Below are 18400 nucleotides of genomic sequence, written 5' to 3'. Positions count from 1 at the left end.
GGTTAATTTCTGTTTTAAGTGATACCTGTTGGTTTAAAACATGCTAAAAAGTTAGTTTGCAAATAAAACTATTTGGAGAAACTTAAACGGATCAACCCCAACCCTAGGCCCACAAGTAGTTCAAATTTTTATGCATGTGTTGTTTTCTGTTTCTATCAGTAATAAAGTAAAATACTTATAAAATACCTTGTATAGCTATCATACTTATGCAACAGATAGCATTAAATGTTAACCTATATGTGGGGTTCAGGGGGCGGAGCTAGGCACCAACAACCTATCATCTGCTGTCATCAATTAAACCTACCTTATTTAAACATTAGTCACCTCTACCTCGCTGTCTTGTGTTTTTCGTTTCCTCCTCCTCCCTCCTCCTCCTCTAGCATCTCAACCGCCTTTGCATCGGTCTCCTCTGGGGGGTTAGTGATTCCACTTTCTCCAACCCTTTGTTAAGCGCTGCTTCATTTACCTCATAGAGGAGGGTTCTCCATGAGTCAGAGGGGACCCCCGGCCAAACCCTTCCATCTGCATGTATGTTTCTTTTGGGATTCTTCTTTCAGGTCTGATGCCTCTATGTGAGGGTCCCCAAGCGGTGGCATCCCTCGTGTTTGTCGGGTCTCCTCAAAGACGGTGGCCCCTCTCCTGTTTGTCGGGTCTCCTCAGCGACGGAACCCCCCTTCTATTATGTTGGGCTTTGAAGAGGCGGAACACCACGCATTATATGTTTTAACAAATACTAACTTTATTTTTTCTTTCCGGTTCGCGAGCTTCTTCGTATGTCGGGTAACCTCAGAGACGGTGCCCCTCTTGGTATGTCGGGTCTCCTCAGTGACGGAACCCCCCTACTGTATATGTTGGGTCAGGAAGAGCCGGAACCTCTTTTGTGTTATCAATACTAATTCATGTTTTCTTTCCGGTTCGCGAGCCTCTTCGTATGTCGGGTAACCTCAGAGACGGTGCCCCTCTCGTATGTCGGGTCACCTCAAAGACGGTGGCCCCCCTCCTGTTTATCGTGTCTATCGATCAAGTAAATGTTGGGCCTGGAAGAGGCGGAGCCCCTCTCTCCATGTGTATATGTTTACTAACTCTGTCAATAAACACTATCAGGTGGCATAGCTCCGCCCCGTGAATCTTAAATATGAGTATCCATGGTCTCTATTTATTTCATAAACTTTGCAGGATAAAATATAGTACTTTTTTATTTGTTGATAAAACATACTACTTTGATATCACATTTAACACTGAAATAAAAATAAGGGGTCACCAATTAAAAAGAGATTTATCCTGCCTCTAAGGCAATTTATTTTGATATTTTTAAAGACGAAAGGTCAAATTAAATGAGGATGTGATTCTCTTTTTTGTAATTGTTTTAAATAATTTGTATCATACACAGTACTCAACTATCAATGTAAATACATTTTTTAAATAAATTAAATGGGCACCTGGAGACCTGAAACTATTGTATGTCATTATTGCTAAAAACAACACAACATGTGTACTTAAAGAAATAAAAAATATTCTGAAACTCCTAAAATAATCTTACAACATGAGTTTCACAAATGTGAAAATAACTAGTTAACAAATGATTTTGTATTATTCACTAACATACGTTTCTGAATAATATAGACTTATTTAAACAGAAAATATTTCAAAAAACTTGTGCTACATTTTACAGACCCTTTTTTTGTTGTGATGAGATATTTTAATGCATAAAGGGGTAGATGTAAGTATAGGCGTAGTGCAAATAATTGTGGTTGCAAAATTCAAATTGCATTGCGGCCACTTGCAACCCAGAGGTGACAGAGTATCCTTAGGAAATGATATGTATTGGCCCGTCCTTTTCAGCATGACATCCAGAAATATGCCTATTGGGCTATCCCTCCAGACATTCCAATTGTGGTCTGAAAGGAACCATAGGCTAAGTAGTGCAGAGAACACACATGTGCAGGGATAGCGGTCCCTAGATTGAAGCTATGGTCTAGCTCATCCCTCAGTTCAGCTATAAGGTCTAGGATGACCTGCAGAGTGAGACGATAACACTTTAGCACTGCATCCTCCGGCATCCCAAATAAAGTGACCCTAGGATTGAATATGCGGGGTCTTCTTTGTCTTGCCCTTCTCCTCTGAACGTGTTCCTGCCTCTCCTTAACAAGAGCCAAGTGTCGCCGCATCAGGAAGTGTACCATAGCAGCCATCCTGAAGCCAATGAGAGGTCTCTGCAGGTGTGTGTTTTTATATAACTCTTAATTACCCGCTTCTACAATGGTTTGCAGCTTGTAAGAGGAAGTGCAAAGTTTTTGGAGGGTCAGCAATTGCCCAAGTGCAAGGCAAAATCCTTACAACATCTCATTATAATGTTTGCACCCGTTTAGTATTCCAGATGCCCGTCCAATTATACATCTTTTATTCATTCTTTAGATATGCCACATTTTTAGTGGCTGCCAAAGTCCCACTTTACGGCAGCTAAACACGATTTGCTCGTGCAAAACTCAGATTTTGGCCACAATATGGGAGTTCTGCAGCCGCAAATCACTTTGCACGTATCCTTTCATCAGCCCATATACTGGTATTTGATTCCAATGTTATACGTATATTCATTCTTGGGAGAAATGATGTATCATTAGACCACCCAAAAACAGTATGGACCTTAACTTTAAGTGCACATTACTTGTGACTCCATGTAAAATAAAATGTGTCCCAGATATGCAATAACAATGTAGACTTCCCTGGAACATCAATCCCAAACTTGCACTGTAGCCACAGATGAGTCAATAACCTGGATAAAGAAGCTGATGTAATTGAATTTGAAAGAGACCTGTTTGTGGGAACAAAACTAGCGGGTGACCAGGACCACACAGCTGCCTAGGAAATCACAGATATGTGTCATAAACACATTTGTTGCTGGATTGCAGCACAGCAAACAGTTTCTGTTTGAAAACAGAACACAATGCACTGCACCGGATGCCTTATATTATGTAAAGCAGCAGACCACACTAACATTAGCCTTCCACTGCACTTTTGGAGGCAAGTGTTTTGGCAAAGGATGTAATTAATACTATATACCTGATAACACGCTATACCTTTTTTAAACTGGAGAACATGTTGATTTGAAATGTGATTTTCTTAAAAGATAGTAAATTCACGATACAGTGTATGTCTTCAGCAATACCCTATTGGAACTATTGTTTTAATGACAGATGAGTTACTGTCTTGGACAGACCCAGGCTGGTACTGTAGGTTAAACCTAGAAATACCCAGTCTCATGTTGCAGATCTTGCTGTAGATTAATATGGTTAACATGGCTTACAGTGTAATACATTAATCAAATGATACAACTCTTCAATTAACCTTGACAGATTCAAAATGAATCATTCTATTTTGACCCATAATACATCTGGCTGCAATTATTCTGGCCTTTAGTGAACAAAATAGATTTATTTTAAACATAGGTCTAGATTTCAGGTTTAGACTTTAAATGTATTTTAATTTAAACATATAGTCGCATCATGTCTACTTCCAATCCTGTCTATTTTATTTCTGCTGATCAGAAACATTTTCTATTAACTTGCATTATTTATTTATTTATTTATTTATTTATTTTATTCAAAAATTGTGGTGGGCAAAATGAAGAAAGTAGTGTATTTTATATGGGGTTCAAACATGTCTGATACCTTTGTGTAATATTTTCAGAGTGTGTTGGATTGCCCATCTGTGATCTGTCCTCCTTTGATTTTTACACCACAATTAAGAATGGAAAGATCAGTTAATGTTTGACACCGAAGTGAAAGCATTTACACAGATGTGTTTTTACGTCTTTATTGTGGTAATATAGGAGCCCCACCACTTGACCGCTCATCGCCAACATAACCTCTGCAACTTGTGTAGTGGCGCTTTTTCTCGCTGCATCATTTTTCTAAAGTTAGAACTCGCTTGACAATAAGTCATAGCTCTGCAGATCTATTGATACATAATATATGTTGATCGCTTATTATTATTAACAGGGGACAGACACGGCTCATATTGAGAACTAATACATTCTGTCTGATCTTAACCGTGCATATATTGATCGTGATATGAACTGTTATTCCTTACATATCAATTTAAAGACCAGGCTTCGATACTCAGCCAGTCATCTTTTAAAATCATAACCGGAACATATTCAGGAAAGATTGCTGAACGAGCATTCAGTCTCACAAATGACATAACCAAATGTTGTATTTTCTCGCAACAAAGAATCGGTGACATTTTTTGATAATTTCTCTCGCTCCGAATCATTTTACTTGCTCAAATACATTATGAGCAACCCGTCTAAAAAATAATCCATACGATCACGTTACAACCAATGAACATATATTCTCAAGTATTTTTCCATTCAATTTACAATAACATAAAATGTAATCTACTGTAAATGCAGCAGTTGATCTGAACGGGAATAGATTCGGCTGAATTAGATCATTGGGTAAGGAAGGGTGGTAATCAACCAATCAAACCACATACTATATGAATGTAAGTTTCAATAAAAGGGATAGTTTATTTACAACGCCACATGTTTTTACGGAACAGATATCTGTTTAAGAACTACTTTTTGTAGATCTTTGAGTTTAGACCTTGCTTATATCTGCCTGGGCAGGTCTAATCCCCGGGTAACGCCTCTTCTCTTTTCTTTGCATGTTGCACCTGCTGCACGTATTCCAGTCCCACTAAAAGCAACTCCTTTTTATAGCAACTCACCTCTCATACCTCGCATATTATACTTCCAACTCCGAGCGTGCTTAATTTAAGATCTCAACAGTAATTTTGTTTTGCAACGTAGCCTCTATATAGACTATTGAATGACTGTACGACTAAACCTGTCTATTTTATTATGAAAGGTGTGATAATAGTAAGGATTCATATTTCAAACAGAGTCTACAAAGCGGTGAATTAGCATATGTCAAGAGTGAATTTACATATTTGGTATGTATTTAAAAAGGGGTCTAATCTAATCCAGTTATTCAGACACAACAGCACAAGCTAGAGGTTTCCACAAGCAGTGCCTGGACTTTAAGAAAAGAGAAAAAAAAAACCCTGCAGAAGACAGTATGAAGAAATAACACTTGTTTCTGACTGAAAGCACACTCCAAACAACATTTTTGGATTTAAAGATTTTTAAGGGACGCGTTTTAATTTATTAGTTACTTTTTGCATATAATTTACTGGATCTCTGATACTTGGAAGTGTGAATTGTTAATCAGCTCTTCGATGGCTCCTTTAGCCGAAGTAGGGAGCTTCTTTGGCGGTCTGGATGGTTTTGGACATGTCGGTTCACATTTCCTACTGCCTCGTCCTGGGGATAACCCTATTCTTCTGAGTGATCACCTGGCTCAGAACGAAAGACTGTCCCGCAGCACATCTACGGATTTAGCCCATTTACAAGGCATCCTTCGGAGGAGGCAGCTCTACTGCAGAACTGGTTTTCACTTAGAAATACACCCTGATGGTACTGTGCAAGGGACAAGGAAAGATCATAGTCGATTTGGTGAGTTGTCTTTTTTAAGCATTTCTTGTTATTAAACTAGGCAATACATCTAAAAGAAGTGCGTGACATAATATCACCACATCTCTGTTGCAGATCTCTTAAGGTTAATCGAGAACATCGAGTCAATAAGCCTGATAAAACTATAATCGTAATCACGTTGCTTTGTTTTGCAACACTTGTTATAAATAGCATATATGTACACTCGTTTTTGTTTATTTTGCCCAAGTTTGTCCTAGGGTATCCATTCCTGAAAAAAATGGATTGCAATACATTATACACCCTCAGGTGAATAATGACAGGTAATTTGTTGGAGATTATCAGAACAAACGGGCTTTGTGTTATACTCCACCATAAACATGTATTTGTGTCGATTAAATAACAGCACAGAAAATGATTAAAGACAACCTTCTGGTAGCCAAAATCATCTTTACCAAAAGTTCAGTCAAGTATGCAGAAAAATCCAATTCATAGCCATGTTAAAAACATTATGAAAACTATTAGATCACAACTCAATGGTACTGTAACTCCCAGTAGTTTAGTGTACAATATAATGACGAATCTTCCTAAACATGAAATCATTTCATTTATTCGGAGAGATCAAACATTTGCGGTCAGTTCTTCATGCTTGTATCTGCCACCATTCTCCTTTCCTCCTGTCTGATGTGGTCTCCTCTGTGGGTTGACTCACCTGATTATTATAGATTTGAAAAAGCAGTCGCTTTGGAAACTTGATCAGAAAGACAAAATACCTCTATATCTTATTATTAAAAACACAGAATGGTAACGTTGTCTGTCATTACTGATGGTAGTGTATTGCAACCCAAATATTCTTTGTGACCTTTGTGAACAAAACAAAAAGTTGCTGTTCATTTAGCAATTAGAAGTTGGCATTTTAATACGCACAACGCATTCGTTGACAAAACACTTAGTAAGCAATAGACAAACAGTTGCAATAAATAAGAGAATATGAGATTTAAGAAATTTATCCTCGGTATAACTTGATATTCTTATGTTTTGTTTTTCAGGTATTTTGGAGTTTATAAGTGTTGCAGTTGGACTGGTCAGCATACGAGGAGTGGACAGTGGTCTTTATTTAGGAATGAACGACAAAGGAGAACTTTATGGTTCTGTAAGTATACGAAATAAAACCATTCATTGTTTCTTTTAATGGTAGAGGCCTTAATTCTTTAACATTTTCAAAAACATAATATTGCACGATACAATTAAATATAGTGCAGATACTGTAGTTTAGTTTTAAACAAGTGCCTTAAATAGTTATCTATTGGTAATGTACCCATGTTGCCAGCAGGTGGCGCATTTTAATACATTCTTTAAATCAATCACCACTTTTTAAACTGGCCATTTTATGGTACTGTGCCCAGTCAGACTAACTTCTTTATCTCATTTGTTGTTTTGTAAGGTTTCTTCTCTGACCTAATTACCGATTTTCTTTTTCAGGAAAAGTTATCAGAAGAATGCATCTTCAGAGAGCAATTTGAAGAAAACTGGTACAATACTTACTCTTCCAATCTTTACAAACACAGTGACAAGGGAGGCCGGTATTTTGTAGCACTAAACAAAGATGGCACTCCAAGAGATGGGACTAGATCCAGACGGCATCAAAAGTTCACACATTTCTTGCCAAGACCAGTAGACCCGGAAAGAGTGCCAGAGTTGTACAGAGATGTATTGGGATACAGCTGAGACACAGCAACTTTTTTAATGAAGAAAATATCCTCAACCCAGGTTTCCATGGAAACAGGGATGTAGAAGTACCAGCTTCCTAAAGCAACAGGGTCATTCGAAGACTAGTTTTGGGATCTGTACTCAAAGAGAACAGGCTTAGTGTTTCTGTGCCAGGAAGACAGTTCAGCATGTCTGACGATAACAAGGCTGAAAGCAAGAGCTGCTTGCTCCTTTTGGGCTCTATTGATACCTCACCAAGTAAAAGACAAAAGGAAATTGGTAATTAAGCTATGATGTCTCCTATTTGGAATACGTCACATCTATCTGTTAGAGAACACTCCTTTCATGAGATGGAGTATCTGCAGAAAGAATGTCTTGCATTGTTGGACAAACATCTTTTCCATTTAAAATCTGAACTGTGAAGGAAGTTATTGTGACTGTAAAATCAATCAAACATTTCAATCGGTGAAAGTTAAAACTGGATTGATCACTTACAAAAGTTATCCCTTTCCAGGATGGACTTATTTATGCAATTCCAGATAACAATTGAAAAAAAAAAAAATTATTTTGTATATTTATTTATTGAAGAGTTTATTTTTACTGGAATAAGTACAATACGATACATTTTCTGTGACAATATTTATTCAGATGTAATTATGAAGATAAAAGATTACATCATAACTCAATTGGAAATATAATTTTTTTGTGACATCTTTTATAGAGTATAGTTTAGGGTATATTTTTAAATTAATGTTGTTTCCTAAAAAAAAAAAAAAAAAAAAAGGTCATATAAAAAGCCTTGATTTGTATGCAGTGCAGTAAACATTCATAAGGAAAATAAACGATTTAAATTAATTTCAGTTTCTGTGTCTTCAATTTATAACATTTCTATTTATTGTTTTTATGTTTTAGTGTATACTGTAACCTCACTATACCCCTACCCCTATAGTCATGTTATTTTAAAAATAATATATTTAGCTTGGAGGTTTTCAAGCTTTAGATTAAAGCTTTAGATAGGTCTCATTCCTGTAAGCTGGTGATTGGAAACTGAGGATTCTGAAATGGGACAGTGATATACACTGCAGTACATTTTATTTTAAATATATGGTTTATCCATTGTCCACTTTCACCATATAGCACCGTAGCTCTTAAGATTTAACTTTGAAGTTCCAGGCTTCTAGAAACTATGGTTAGTATTTGTATAAACATACAAATAATTTAAGGTGCCTTTAAGGTGGTATAAATATTTATCATATTTCCCTTGAAATTCCAGTTTAGCAGTACATGTAAATGGTAGATTTTTGTTTTGACTAGCTTCAGAGAGAAATATCTGCTTTGACAAGAATAGGAAAAAAAAAAAACAATGAAAATGGTCTTACAACCTTTTTCTATAAGTAAAAGCAAAACATACAAACTAGTTTGTAGATGGTAAGTAGGATTTAAAATAATTTTACAGTAGTGTTTTCAGTATTTTATGCATAGAAATTTAGGCAGATTTGTGTGGGTGAGCAATTGCTTGAAATAATAATACATATAATCATAAATATATATTTTGTTCATGAGTGAGATGCATTATTTTAATGAATACTGGATTGGGTTTCTACAGTGCAAATCCACTGTTTGAGGAGAAATGTTTAAAAGGACATCTTATATTGTTATTGTTTGCGTGTTTGTCACTTGCATTTCATAACAATTAATAGATGCAGTGCAGGTAGTTGTTACATGAATTGATTATGATCCTGAGTCAGCTTTGTTCATAATTTATTTCATTTATCTCCAATATAACATTTTCCACACCTTCAAAGAAACCTGCCCACTCAACAACCCATCCAGAAGGAATAAAACAATGACCTTAAACTTCTTTCTAATGACTTGGAAATTTGCAATAAAAAGTGAGGTCAATGTGCTAAGGATTAAGTAATCTCTGTTGACAGTTTCAAACGTGCGTTTTACTAAATAATATAATTAAACACAAAGTGCCAAAAAAAGCTGCAGTCCTTTTAATGGACAGTAATCTTTATGACTTGTGTATGTATGTGACTCAGCATGCTCTGTGGCTTCTGCTTCATTTAAACTTACAGATACAACTTTATTGCTGTGATGCATTTATACAGTTCAAATACATGCTTATTTATGTACAGCTTAAAGCATGACAGAATCTATCATCACTTAAACATGTGTGGTTTCAAAGTACCTGTACAGTAATGATTGGATTCAGGTTACTGTAACAATAACCAACAATATTGCTTTGTACTTAGCCCCAATTGATGACTATACATTTACCAGAGAAATATCTTTCAAAACAAAACCATGACAGCATTAATGTTTTTAGATTTTTATCCTTGTTAACCAGAAATAACTTTCATGGAGTGCTTGGAAGAATTCATGTGCTGAAGCATGTAAACCATGCTTTGCGATCTCAGCATCTGTGTGATTTGAAGCCAGGGACTATCTTGATGATGTCCGCCTGCCAACTTAAACCATGAATATAGTATTCATGGCAAGAATGGGGTTTTCCCATTATAGGAGTGTGGCGGAGTGTCCTGCCCCTATGTATATATATATATGTGTGCTGTTGCTATTATTATTATTATTATTATTATTATTATTATTATTATTATTATTATTATTATTATTATTATTATTATGTTATTGTTTTGTATTGACGAAGACCTAGGACCTTATGAAAAAGACCTAGGCATTTATATTGACTCAGAAATGTCTTCATCTAGACAATGTGGGGAAGCTATAAAAAAAAAGGCCAACACGATGCTTGGATATATTGTGAAAAGTGTTGAATTTAAGTCAAGGGAAGTAATGTTAAAACTTTACAATGCATTAGTAAGACCTCATCTAGAATATTGTGTTCAGTTCTGGTCACCTCGTTACAAAAAGGATATTGCTGCTCTACAAAGAGTGCAAAGAAGAGCGACCAGAATTATCCCGGGTTTAAAAGGCATGTCGTATGCAGACAGGCTAAAAGAACTGAGTATATTCAGTCTTGAACAAAGAAGACTACGCGGTGATCTGATTCAAACATTCAAAATTCTAAAAGGTATTCACAATGTCGACCCAGGGGACTTTTTCGACCTGAAAAAAGAAAAAAGGACCAGGGGTCACAGATGGAGATTAGATAAAGAGGCATTCAGAACAGAAAATAGGAGGCACTTTTTTTACACAGAGAATTGTGAGGGTCTGGACCCAACTCCCCAGTAATGTTGTTGAAGCTGACACCCTGGGATCCTTCAAGAAGCTGCTTGATGAGATTCTGAGATCAATAAGCTACTAACAACCAAACGAGCAAGATGGGCCGAATAGCCTCCTCTCGTTTGTAAACTTTCTTATGTATTATTTATTGTTTAAATACTTTATAAGAATGCGGGACTGTCAGCTACTGATTATTTAAGTAGCTGACAGTCAAGCAAACTTAGTAAATCCATGAAGAATGTGACCGAGGGATAATATAATAATTGTTAGCCAGTTAATCCCTCGGTCACCAATATAAAAGACCTGCAGCTTTGGCTGCACGGTGATGAGTGTGTTCGAGAGGCGAAATGAGTCGGGTGGTGAAGGAAAGTAAAACTTTAAAGCGAATAGAAAACAATTGCTAAAACGTGCTGGGTCTACACCAGCATGGTACTTACTTGTTTGTTCCATCTGTTTGTTTGTTTTGGCCAATTTGGCCTTTTGTTTTGTGCAATGTGTTTTGGCCAATTTGGCCTTTTGTTTTGTGAGTCTGTTTGTTCTGTTTTGTAAAACTTAATTTTTCTATTTAATAAACGCACTGTTTTGGTTTGTGTTTCTGGTCTGACATCACCCCTGCAGCCACCCTATCACAGGGAGCAAAAGCCATCAATACTGGGATGTTAGCATTACCCCCAATCACATCATCACACTTTCTTGGTTAAATGTTTAGGCCATTCTAAAACCTCTTCTTTCTAAGAAAGGTTAAAATACATTTTGGGAAACTCAAATAAGGGTTTGTGACAAGCTGGCTTTAGTGGTGACGTCAGACCAGAAATGAACACGCAGCACTGCGAGTGAAATAGTGAAATGAAAGCGCTGCTGCACGGTTTATTAATTACGGAAAAAATAAAAGGTTTGAACAAACACAAAAACACTTTGTAAAATAAAACGGCACAGTAGCCAAAACGAACAGACAGTAAACAGACAGACAAACGAGTGCAACCAGACACAAACAAGTACCGTGCTGGTTCTCCAGCACGTAGTAGCAATTGTTTTTTTTAAATACACTCTCCTCTCTCTCTCACCCGTTCCCCACTCACGAACACACAACCCCGAGTGAGTAAAACATGCATCTATATATACTGTTGTGCCGGGATTCAATTACTAATTAATTATTCACTTGAATCCCAGCACGTGAACTAATTCTGTGTAACCCCGTGCTCACATATTATTAAATACTTTAAATGCACGTGAAGTGAAGTGCAATCCCCGTGCCTAAATACAATTATACATTTTAAACACGTGCTAATTACCCGCATTATATCCTGTGTACCAACTACGGGGCACAGGGTTCTAAAGAAAGGAAATGATACGTGTCTTTTGTTAATATGATTGCCTTGAGCAACTTCAAGCACTTTCGCCAAGAACAGATAATGTAACTACAGTACAGAACAGATTATAGCAGTAAGTTAAATAAGACTATTTTTCTTAAATGCAAAATATCGGCTTCATACTTAGCAACTGTGTTTCTTTAAGTCAAATACGTTTGTCGGTATTGAACATGATTGGTAAAAGGTTATTTTCACACACACACACCACCTCCAGTTTATCGGTGTCTTTCTTAAGCTTAAGTACCCCTTTTTACATTTACACTCTAGGCTAAGGTTAATTGAAGGGCTCACAAGTATGCCTACTACTTGTTTGTTACTATCTTTATAACTTTAATCATTTTAAATGGTGTACTAGCTTCCCCCTTTTATTTGGGGGGGAGGGGGGGGGGTTGGGCATGGAGAGTTTCCCTCACATAATTAAAATGGCACATTTTAGAGTTAGTAACAAAATTATCACAATAGCTGCACACTATCTTTTTGGTTGTGTGCAAAAATAGACTGATGCATATTCATTCCAAAAGCTGCTCCACAAGAAAAGCTTAAAAGCATACAAATACCCTTACTAACTAAATAAAATGAACCATGGGCTACCTATTTGACAAATCCTCCGGGTCACTCAGTCTCTAGCTTTCTAAAGTAGACTGCCTTTTTATGCAAGTGCCCCTTGACATTGTGAAGGTCATTTTTTTTCCTGACTGGTTGTGGAATTCCTGAGTTTAACAGGCCAGTGTTACCCACTGCCAAGAAATGTCCCTGCTCTTGTTTACGTGATGTTTTGAAATCTATCTGCCTGTATGCTTGCTTTCCTGCAACCATCCCCCCCCCCCACGTGCAGGTGGTCTGTCACACTTTACAGTAAACACTAAATCCTTTATCCAGGTCCAATTTGGGGTCTGTTTCGTACACTTAATGGATGCACCCTTATTTTCATCACCTCCTCAGAAACAGCCTTAAACGTTTCTTATAGAAACCCAATCAGATGAAGGTGCTTAAGAGTCCAGAATAAGGCAGGTGTGTAAGTCACTGATCTGACTGTCTCTCTTTGTAGGCCACTCAAGCTGTGCAGGTGTTCAATGTTTTCTTGTCAGCATTTCCCAGCTCTCTGATCTTCAGGCTTTTGTGTTTGTCAGCTGGGAGGGGCGGGCGGGGGGGGGGGGGGGGGGGGCAGTGAACTGCATCTCAGAAGGCTTTGTTGTCTGCTTCAAATATCATAAAGCATAATAATTTATATCTTACTCACAAGTCGTAATATCACTGAGGGATGTGGTGAAGACTCACCTGTTTAAAGTCAAGACCACTGCTTATAACTGGTTCTCTCTCTCTCTCTCTCTCTCTCTCTCTCTCTCTCTCTCTCTCTATATATATATATATATATATATATATATATATATATATATATGTATAAAATGGCCAGTAATAAGTAATGCAAGATAACAGATTTTCTAACTATTTATATGGATTACTGCACCCTGGAAATTATTATAAAAACAGTCCTTTAAACTTATACAGATTAATAGCCTCATCCTGTGCAAAAATACACTTTATTTTACAACATTATCTCTACCTGTCAAGTAATAAAATATGAGGGTAAGCAGAAAACATTGACTGTATTCTGCAGCACAGGAGGGATAGTAATGATCACTCTTCTCTTCATCATTGTCACCTTTTAGGATTTTGAATGCTTGAATCAGATCACAGCATAGTCTTCTTTGTTCAAGACTGAATAGATTCAATTCTTTGAGCCTGTCTGCATATGACATGCCTTTTAAACCCGGAATAATTCTGGTCGCTCTTCTTTGCACTCTTTCTAGAGCAGCAATATCCTGTAGTGAGGTGGCCAGAAAAATGTTGTTTAGAAAAAAAAATAGTACGAAAACCAAATAGCCATAGAAAGGGTAGCTGTGTTTGAATAATGTATCTTTATACTGTGACTCAAGCAAGAATTTCAATAGTTATAAATAAATGCAAGTTTAAAGCAAAAGGTAATGCAAGGATGACACAAGGATAAGCGAGGATTTCATGCATGTCTTGCAAAAAATGCTTCTAATCCTTTTAGTAGTTCCATTTGTTTTGCACATTCTTTGTGTGGTCCTTGCATCCCTGCATCATCCGAACAATAGTAAAATACTGACAATTTTACCAGTTTGGAAAGAGAAATCTGTTTATGGCTGACCTCATGTCAAAGTGCACTCTTCTCTACATAGTTGGACATGAAAAGTACATCAATTCTCACCCCTATGACAGGGATCTATTCTGACCCCAATACAAATCCATGTCCATTTAACAGTACCTTTAAGATTTCTAGTCTGTATTGCTTGAGAACTCATTGGGTCTTTTTTAATGATCTAAACAGCGGTGGAACATCATCCTTGCTTTTTTTGATGAATTAAGTGCCAACAAATTAAGCTTGAGGCAAAGCATCAATAAATTTGCTGTTTAGATAAATAAATAAAACTGAAAATTCTGAAGTGTACATATGAAACGGATTCCAAAAGATCAATATTAAGATTAGTCTACATTAGAAAAAAGGGCTGTCACAAAGACGGCCGGAGTGGGTGGCGTCAGACCAGATGCAGGAAAGAAACAGACAGAGACTTGGGGTTTTGGTGAGGCTGAGCGCGTGATCGCGCTCAGCATTTAATAAACAGAACAGAAAATAAAAGGTTTGTAACAAAAACACAAGCACAAAACAGGACACGGCACTTCACGCCAAAATAAATAGACAAACAAAACGAACTACACAGACAAACGGTGCACGGAGACAAACAAACACGGTGAGTACAAACACTTATATTTACGATCTTATTCTACTTTACGTTTCTCCTTCTCTCTCTCACCCGTTCTCCACTCTCGAACACCCAACCCTGAGTGACAGAAATGTGCATCTATATATACTGTTGTGCTGGGATTCAATTACTAATTAATTATTCACTTGAATCCACGCACGTGAATTAATTCTGTGCAACCCCATGCTAACATATTACATTTAACCAGCACGTGAAGTGATTTGTGCTCTCCTCGTGCCTAAATACAAATCTACACTTTTTAAATACACGTGAAACACAGACCCGTTTATATCCCGTGTACCAATGACTATACACCAACATTAACACACGCAACATACAACACATAACACACAAAATACACACAGGGGCGGGCACTTTGCCACATATACCCCCCCCTGTGCAAAGCACACATGGCCTCAACGGCCACCTCCCCCCTTAAATACCCAGCAGTCCAGGCCAAAGTCTCGGGCTGGGAAGGGAGGCTTCAGTGGGCCCATGGCTGGAAATGCTGTCAGCTCCCCTGCCGGTAGTGGCACGGCTGACAGCATGCTGGTCCCGTCCTGCAGCGAAAAAGCTGCGGGGGCAGGTGGTCCCCCGACCCCCCCCTTCTTCGTAGCCGGCAGCTCCCTCCTGTGGGGCTCCGGCCACAAGAACTCCTGCAGCGAAACTGCTGCTGGGGAAAGTGGTCTCCAGACCTCGTCCCCCTTCTTCGTGGCCGGCAGCTCCCCTTTCTGGGGCTCCGGCCACCGTACTCCCTGCGGAGGTACGGGCAGCAGAGGCAGCTCCTGCTCCTCTGCTCCGGGCGGTGGCGGAGGCAGAGGCAGCTCCAGCTCCTCTGCTCCTGGCGGTGGTGGAGGCAGAGGCAGCTCCAGCTCCTCTGCTCCTGGCGGTGGTGGAACCAGCAGGTATTCACCCTCTGCTGGTGGAGGTGGGAGGGGCCAGCAGTCCTCCCACTGCGGTGGAGGTGGAACCAGCAGGTATTCACCCTCTGCTGGTGGAGGTGGGAGGGGCAAGCAGTCCTCCCACTGCGGTGGAGGTGGAACCAGCAGGCATTCACCCTCTGCTGGTGGAGGTGGCGGAGGTAGAGGCGATGGGGCTGATGCTGGCCACTCAGAGGGAGGCTGTGGCGGTGCTGGCTCCCTCTGCTGTGGCGGCTGGGCATGTGCGCGCCGTGCTGCCTTCAGCAGCATAGCTAGAGGCTGCTGGGGGACACCAGCATCCTGCCCTTCTCCCCCCCAAAAATTTTCAGGGGGTTGAGCCTGTAACTCCTCCCCTTCTGGCTCTTGGGACGGCACCAGCAGGTATTCACCCTCTGCTGGTGGAGATGGGACCAGCAGGCATTCTCCCTCTGCTGGCAGCTTGGGTCCTACGGCTGTGGAAGCCCCGACTTCCCTCTTTTTGGGCTGTGGACGCACCGACTCCTCCCTTTTGGGCTGTGGACGCACCGACTCCTCCCTTTTGGGCTGTGGACGCACCGACTCCTCCCTTTTGGGCTGTGGACGCACCGACTCCTCCCTTTTGGGCTGTGGACGTTCGGGCTCCCCCCACTCAGGCGTAGGACGTTCGGGCTCCTCCCACTCAGGCGTAGGACGTTCGGGCTCCTCCCACTCAGGCGTAGGACGTTCGGGCTCCTCCCATTTGGGCTGTGGACGCTCGGGCTCCTCCCATTTGGGCTGTGGATGCTCAGGCTCCTCCCATTTGGGCTGTGGACGCTCAGGCTCCTCCCATTTGGGCTGTGGACGCTCAGGCTCCTCCCGCTTGGGCTGTGGACACTCAGGCTCCTCCCGCTTGGGCTGTGGACGCTCAGGCTCCTCCCGCTTGGGCTGTGGACGCTCAGGCTCCTCCCGCTTGGGCTGTGGATGCTCAGGCTCCTCCCCATAACTGCGCAAGGGACAGTGGGCGAACAGGTGATCCTGGTCGCAGAGGAGGCACCCCGGCGATGGCTTGTTACATCGCCGTGGATGCCTGGCCCTTAGGCGGCACTCCTCCTCCCTGTCCTTCACCTCTTTATCTGTCTCTGCCTCCCGCTTGGGCTGTGGAGGCAAAACCAGCAGGCATTCACCCTCTGCTGGTGGAGATGGGGACAGCAGGTACTCCTCTGCTGGTGGTCCTGCTACCTGGGCTGCTGTTCCGTTTATTGTTGCCTCCAGGTAGCTGAGGAGAAACTCCACACCTTCCTCCAAGGTGTTTGGGGTGTGTTCCTGCTGATAGGCCTCCCATCTCTCACTGTCCATCATCCACAGGGCCCGGACGACCATGGGCAGAGACTGGGCCTCCAGCCCAGCATTCTCCAGGAACCAGCCCCGCAGTTTGATGGCGTCTTCTGCCATTGACTCTTTTTTTTTTTTTTTTTTCTCCCCCAAAACAATATTTGCAATCCTTTTTTTTTTTTTTTTTTTTTTTTTTAATCCAGACCCCTCCTGGTCTGACGCTTGGAGGCGCGGCTATCCCACGAAGACACCACGTGTCACAAAGACGGCCGGAGTGGGTGGCGTCAGACCAGATGCAGGAAAGAAACAGACAGAGACTTGGGGTTTTGGTGAGGCTGAGCGCGTGATCGCGCTCAGCATTTAATAAACAGAACAGAAAATAAAAGGTTTGTAACAAAAACACAAGCACAAAACAGGACACGGTACTTCACGCAAAAATAAATAGACAAACAAAACGAACTACACAGACAAACGGTGCACAGAGACAAACAAACACGGTGAGTACAAACACTTATATTTACGATCTTATTCTACTTTACGTTTCTCCTTCTCTCTCTCACCCGTTCTCCACTCTCGAACACCCAACCCTGAGTGACAGAAATGTGCATCTATATATACTGTTGTGCTGGGATTCAATTACTAATTAATTATTCACTTGAATCCCAGCACGTGAATTAATTCTGTGCAACCCCGTGCTAACATATTACATTTAACCAGCACGTGAAGTGATTTGTGCTCTCCTCGTGCCTAAATACAAATCTACACTTTTTAAATACACGTGAAACACAGACCCGTTTATATCCCGTGTACCAATGACTATACACCAACATTAACACACGCAACATACAACACATAACACACAAAATACACACAGGGGCGGGCACTTTGCCACAGGCATTCTATTTAGAACCATATGGTTCCTTAATTTCTTCTCTGGAACCTTTATTTTGTTCTCATTCATTCGGAGATACTTAATAATAGTGTATCCTGTTGTGGAGTAATTAGGGTTATGACTCCTACGGTAAAGGATTAATAACACTATGTAACACCATTTTTGTTCCTGGGTAGTAAGTGTTATTTCCTAATTGCTTATGCCTCAAAAGTATAGAAAATGGCTATTATTCCCCACAAACTTTGCTTTTGTGACCAGGACAGTGATATTTTGAAATTGACCTATTTCCAATGAGAAAACGGGCGAATTTGTGTCTTTTCGTTCACATAAAGTCAGAAAAAAACAACATATGAATCCAAATTAACATGTATTTATACTACTAAAGTAATACAAAAATGACTACAAAAGATTTAGAAGTGAGTAGTTTCTCGAGATTTACGATTATACTGTAAATCACTTTCACGAATCAGCCCCCAAATGTAGTCTCCCATCATGTTCTCGTTATACTGTCCTTGGTAGCGGCGTTCAAAGTCCAGTATATCCTGGTGGAAGCGCTCGCCTTGCTCCTCCAAGTACGCTCCCATGTTCTCCTTGAATTTATCAAGATGAGCATCAAGGATATGGACTTTGAGGGACATCCTACAGCCCATTGTGCCGTAGATCTTCACCAGAGTCTCAACCAGCTCCACATAGTTTTCGGCCTTGTGATTGCCCAGGAAGCCCCGAACCACTGC

At 40.1% G+C, this 18400-nt stretch overlaps 1 protein-coding gene across 1 annotated transcript; it reads left to right on the top strand.

Moving 5' to 3' along the window:
• The first annotated feature begins 4762 nt into the window (after positions 1–4762).
• On the top strand, positions 4763–8010 carry LOC117408422 (fibroblast growth factor 20). The gene is made up of 3 exons (XM_034013394.2): positions 4763–5515; positions 6541–6644; positions 6974–8010. The coding sequence occupies exons 1-3, from the start codon at positions 5239–5241 to the stop codon at positions 7217–7219; spliced, it is 627 nt and encodes a 208-aa protein (XP_033869285.2). The 5' UTR covers positions 4763–5238; the 3' UTR covers positions 7220–8010.
• The last annotated feature ends 10390 nt before the right edge of the window (positions 8011–18400 follow it).

Source organism: Acipenser ruthenus, chromosome 2 (genome assembly GCF_902713425.1).
Source record: "Acipenser ruthenus chromosome 2, fAciRut3.2 maternal haplotype, whole genome shotgun sequence".
Lineage (NCBI taxonomy): Eukaryota > Metazoa > Chordata > Actinopteri > Acipenseriformes > Acipenseridae > Acipenser > Acipenser ruthenus.
The sequence above is the reverse complement of the archived record's forward strand: the minus strand, read 5'-3'. Positions and strand labels throughout refer to the sequence as shown.

Bases quoted from the DNA above. Each gene is read 5' to 3' on its own strand.
- LOC117408422 (XM_034013394.2), top strand. From the start codon at position 5,239: ATGGCTCCTTTAGCCGAAGTAGGGAGCTTCTTTGGCGGTCTGGATGGT. The intron at 5,516-6,540 runs GTGAGTTGTCTT...TTTGTTTTTCAG, and splicing joins GAAAGATCATAGTCGATTTG to GTATTTTGGAGTTTATAAGT. The intron at 6,645-6,973 runs GTAAGTATACGA...TTTCTTTTTCAG, and splicing joins AAGGAGAACTTTATGGTTCT to GAAAAGTTATCAGAAGAATG.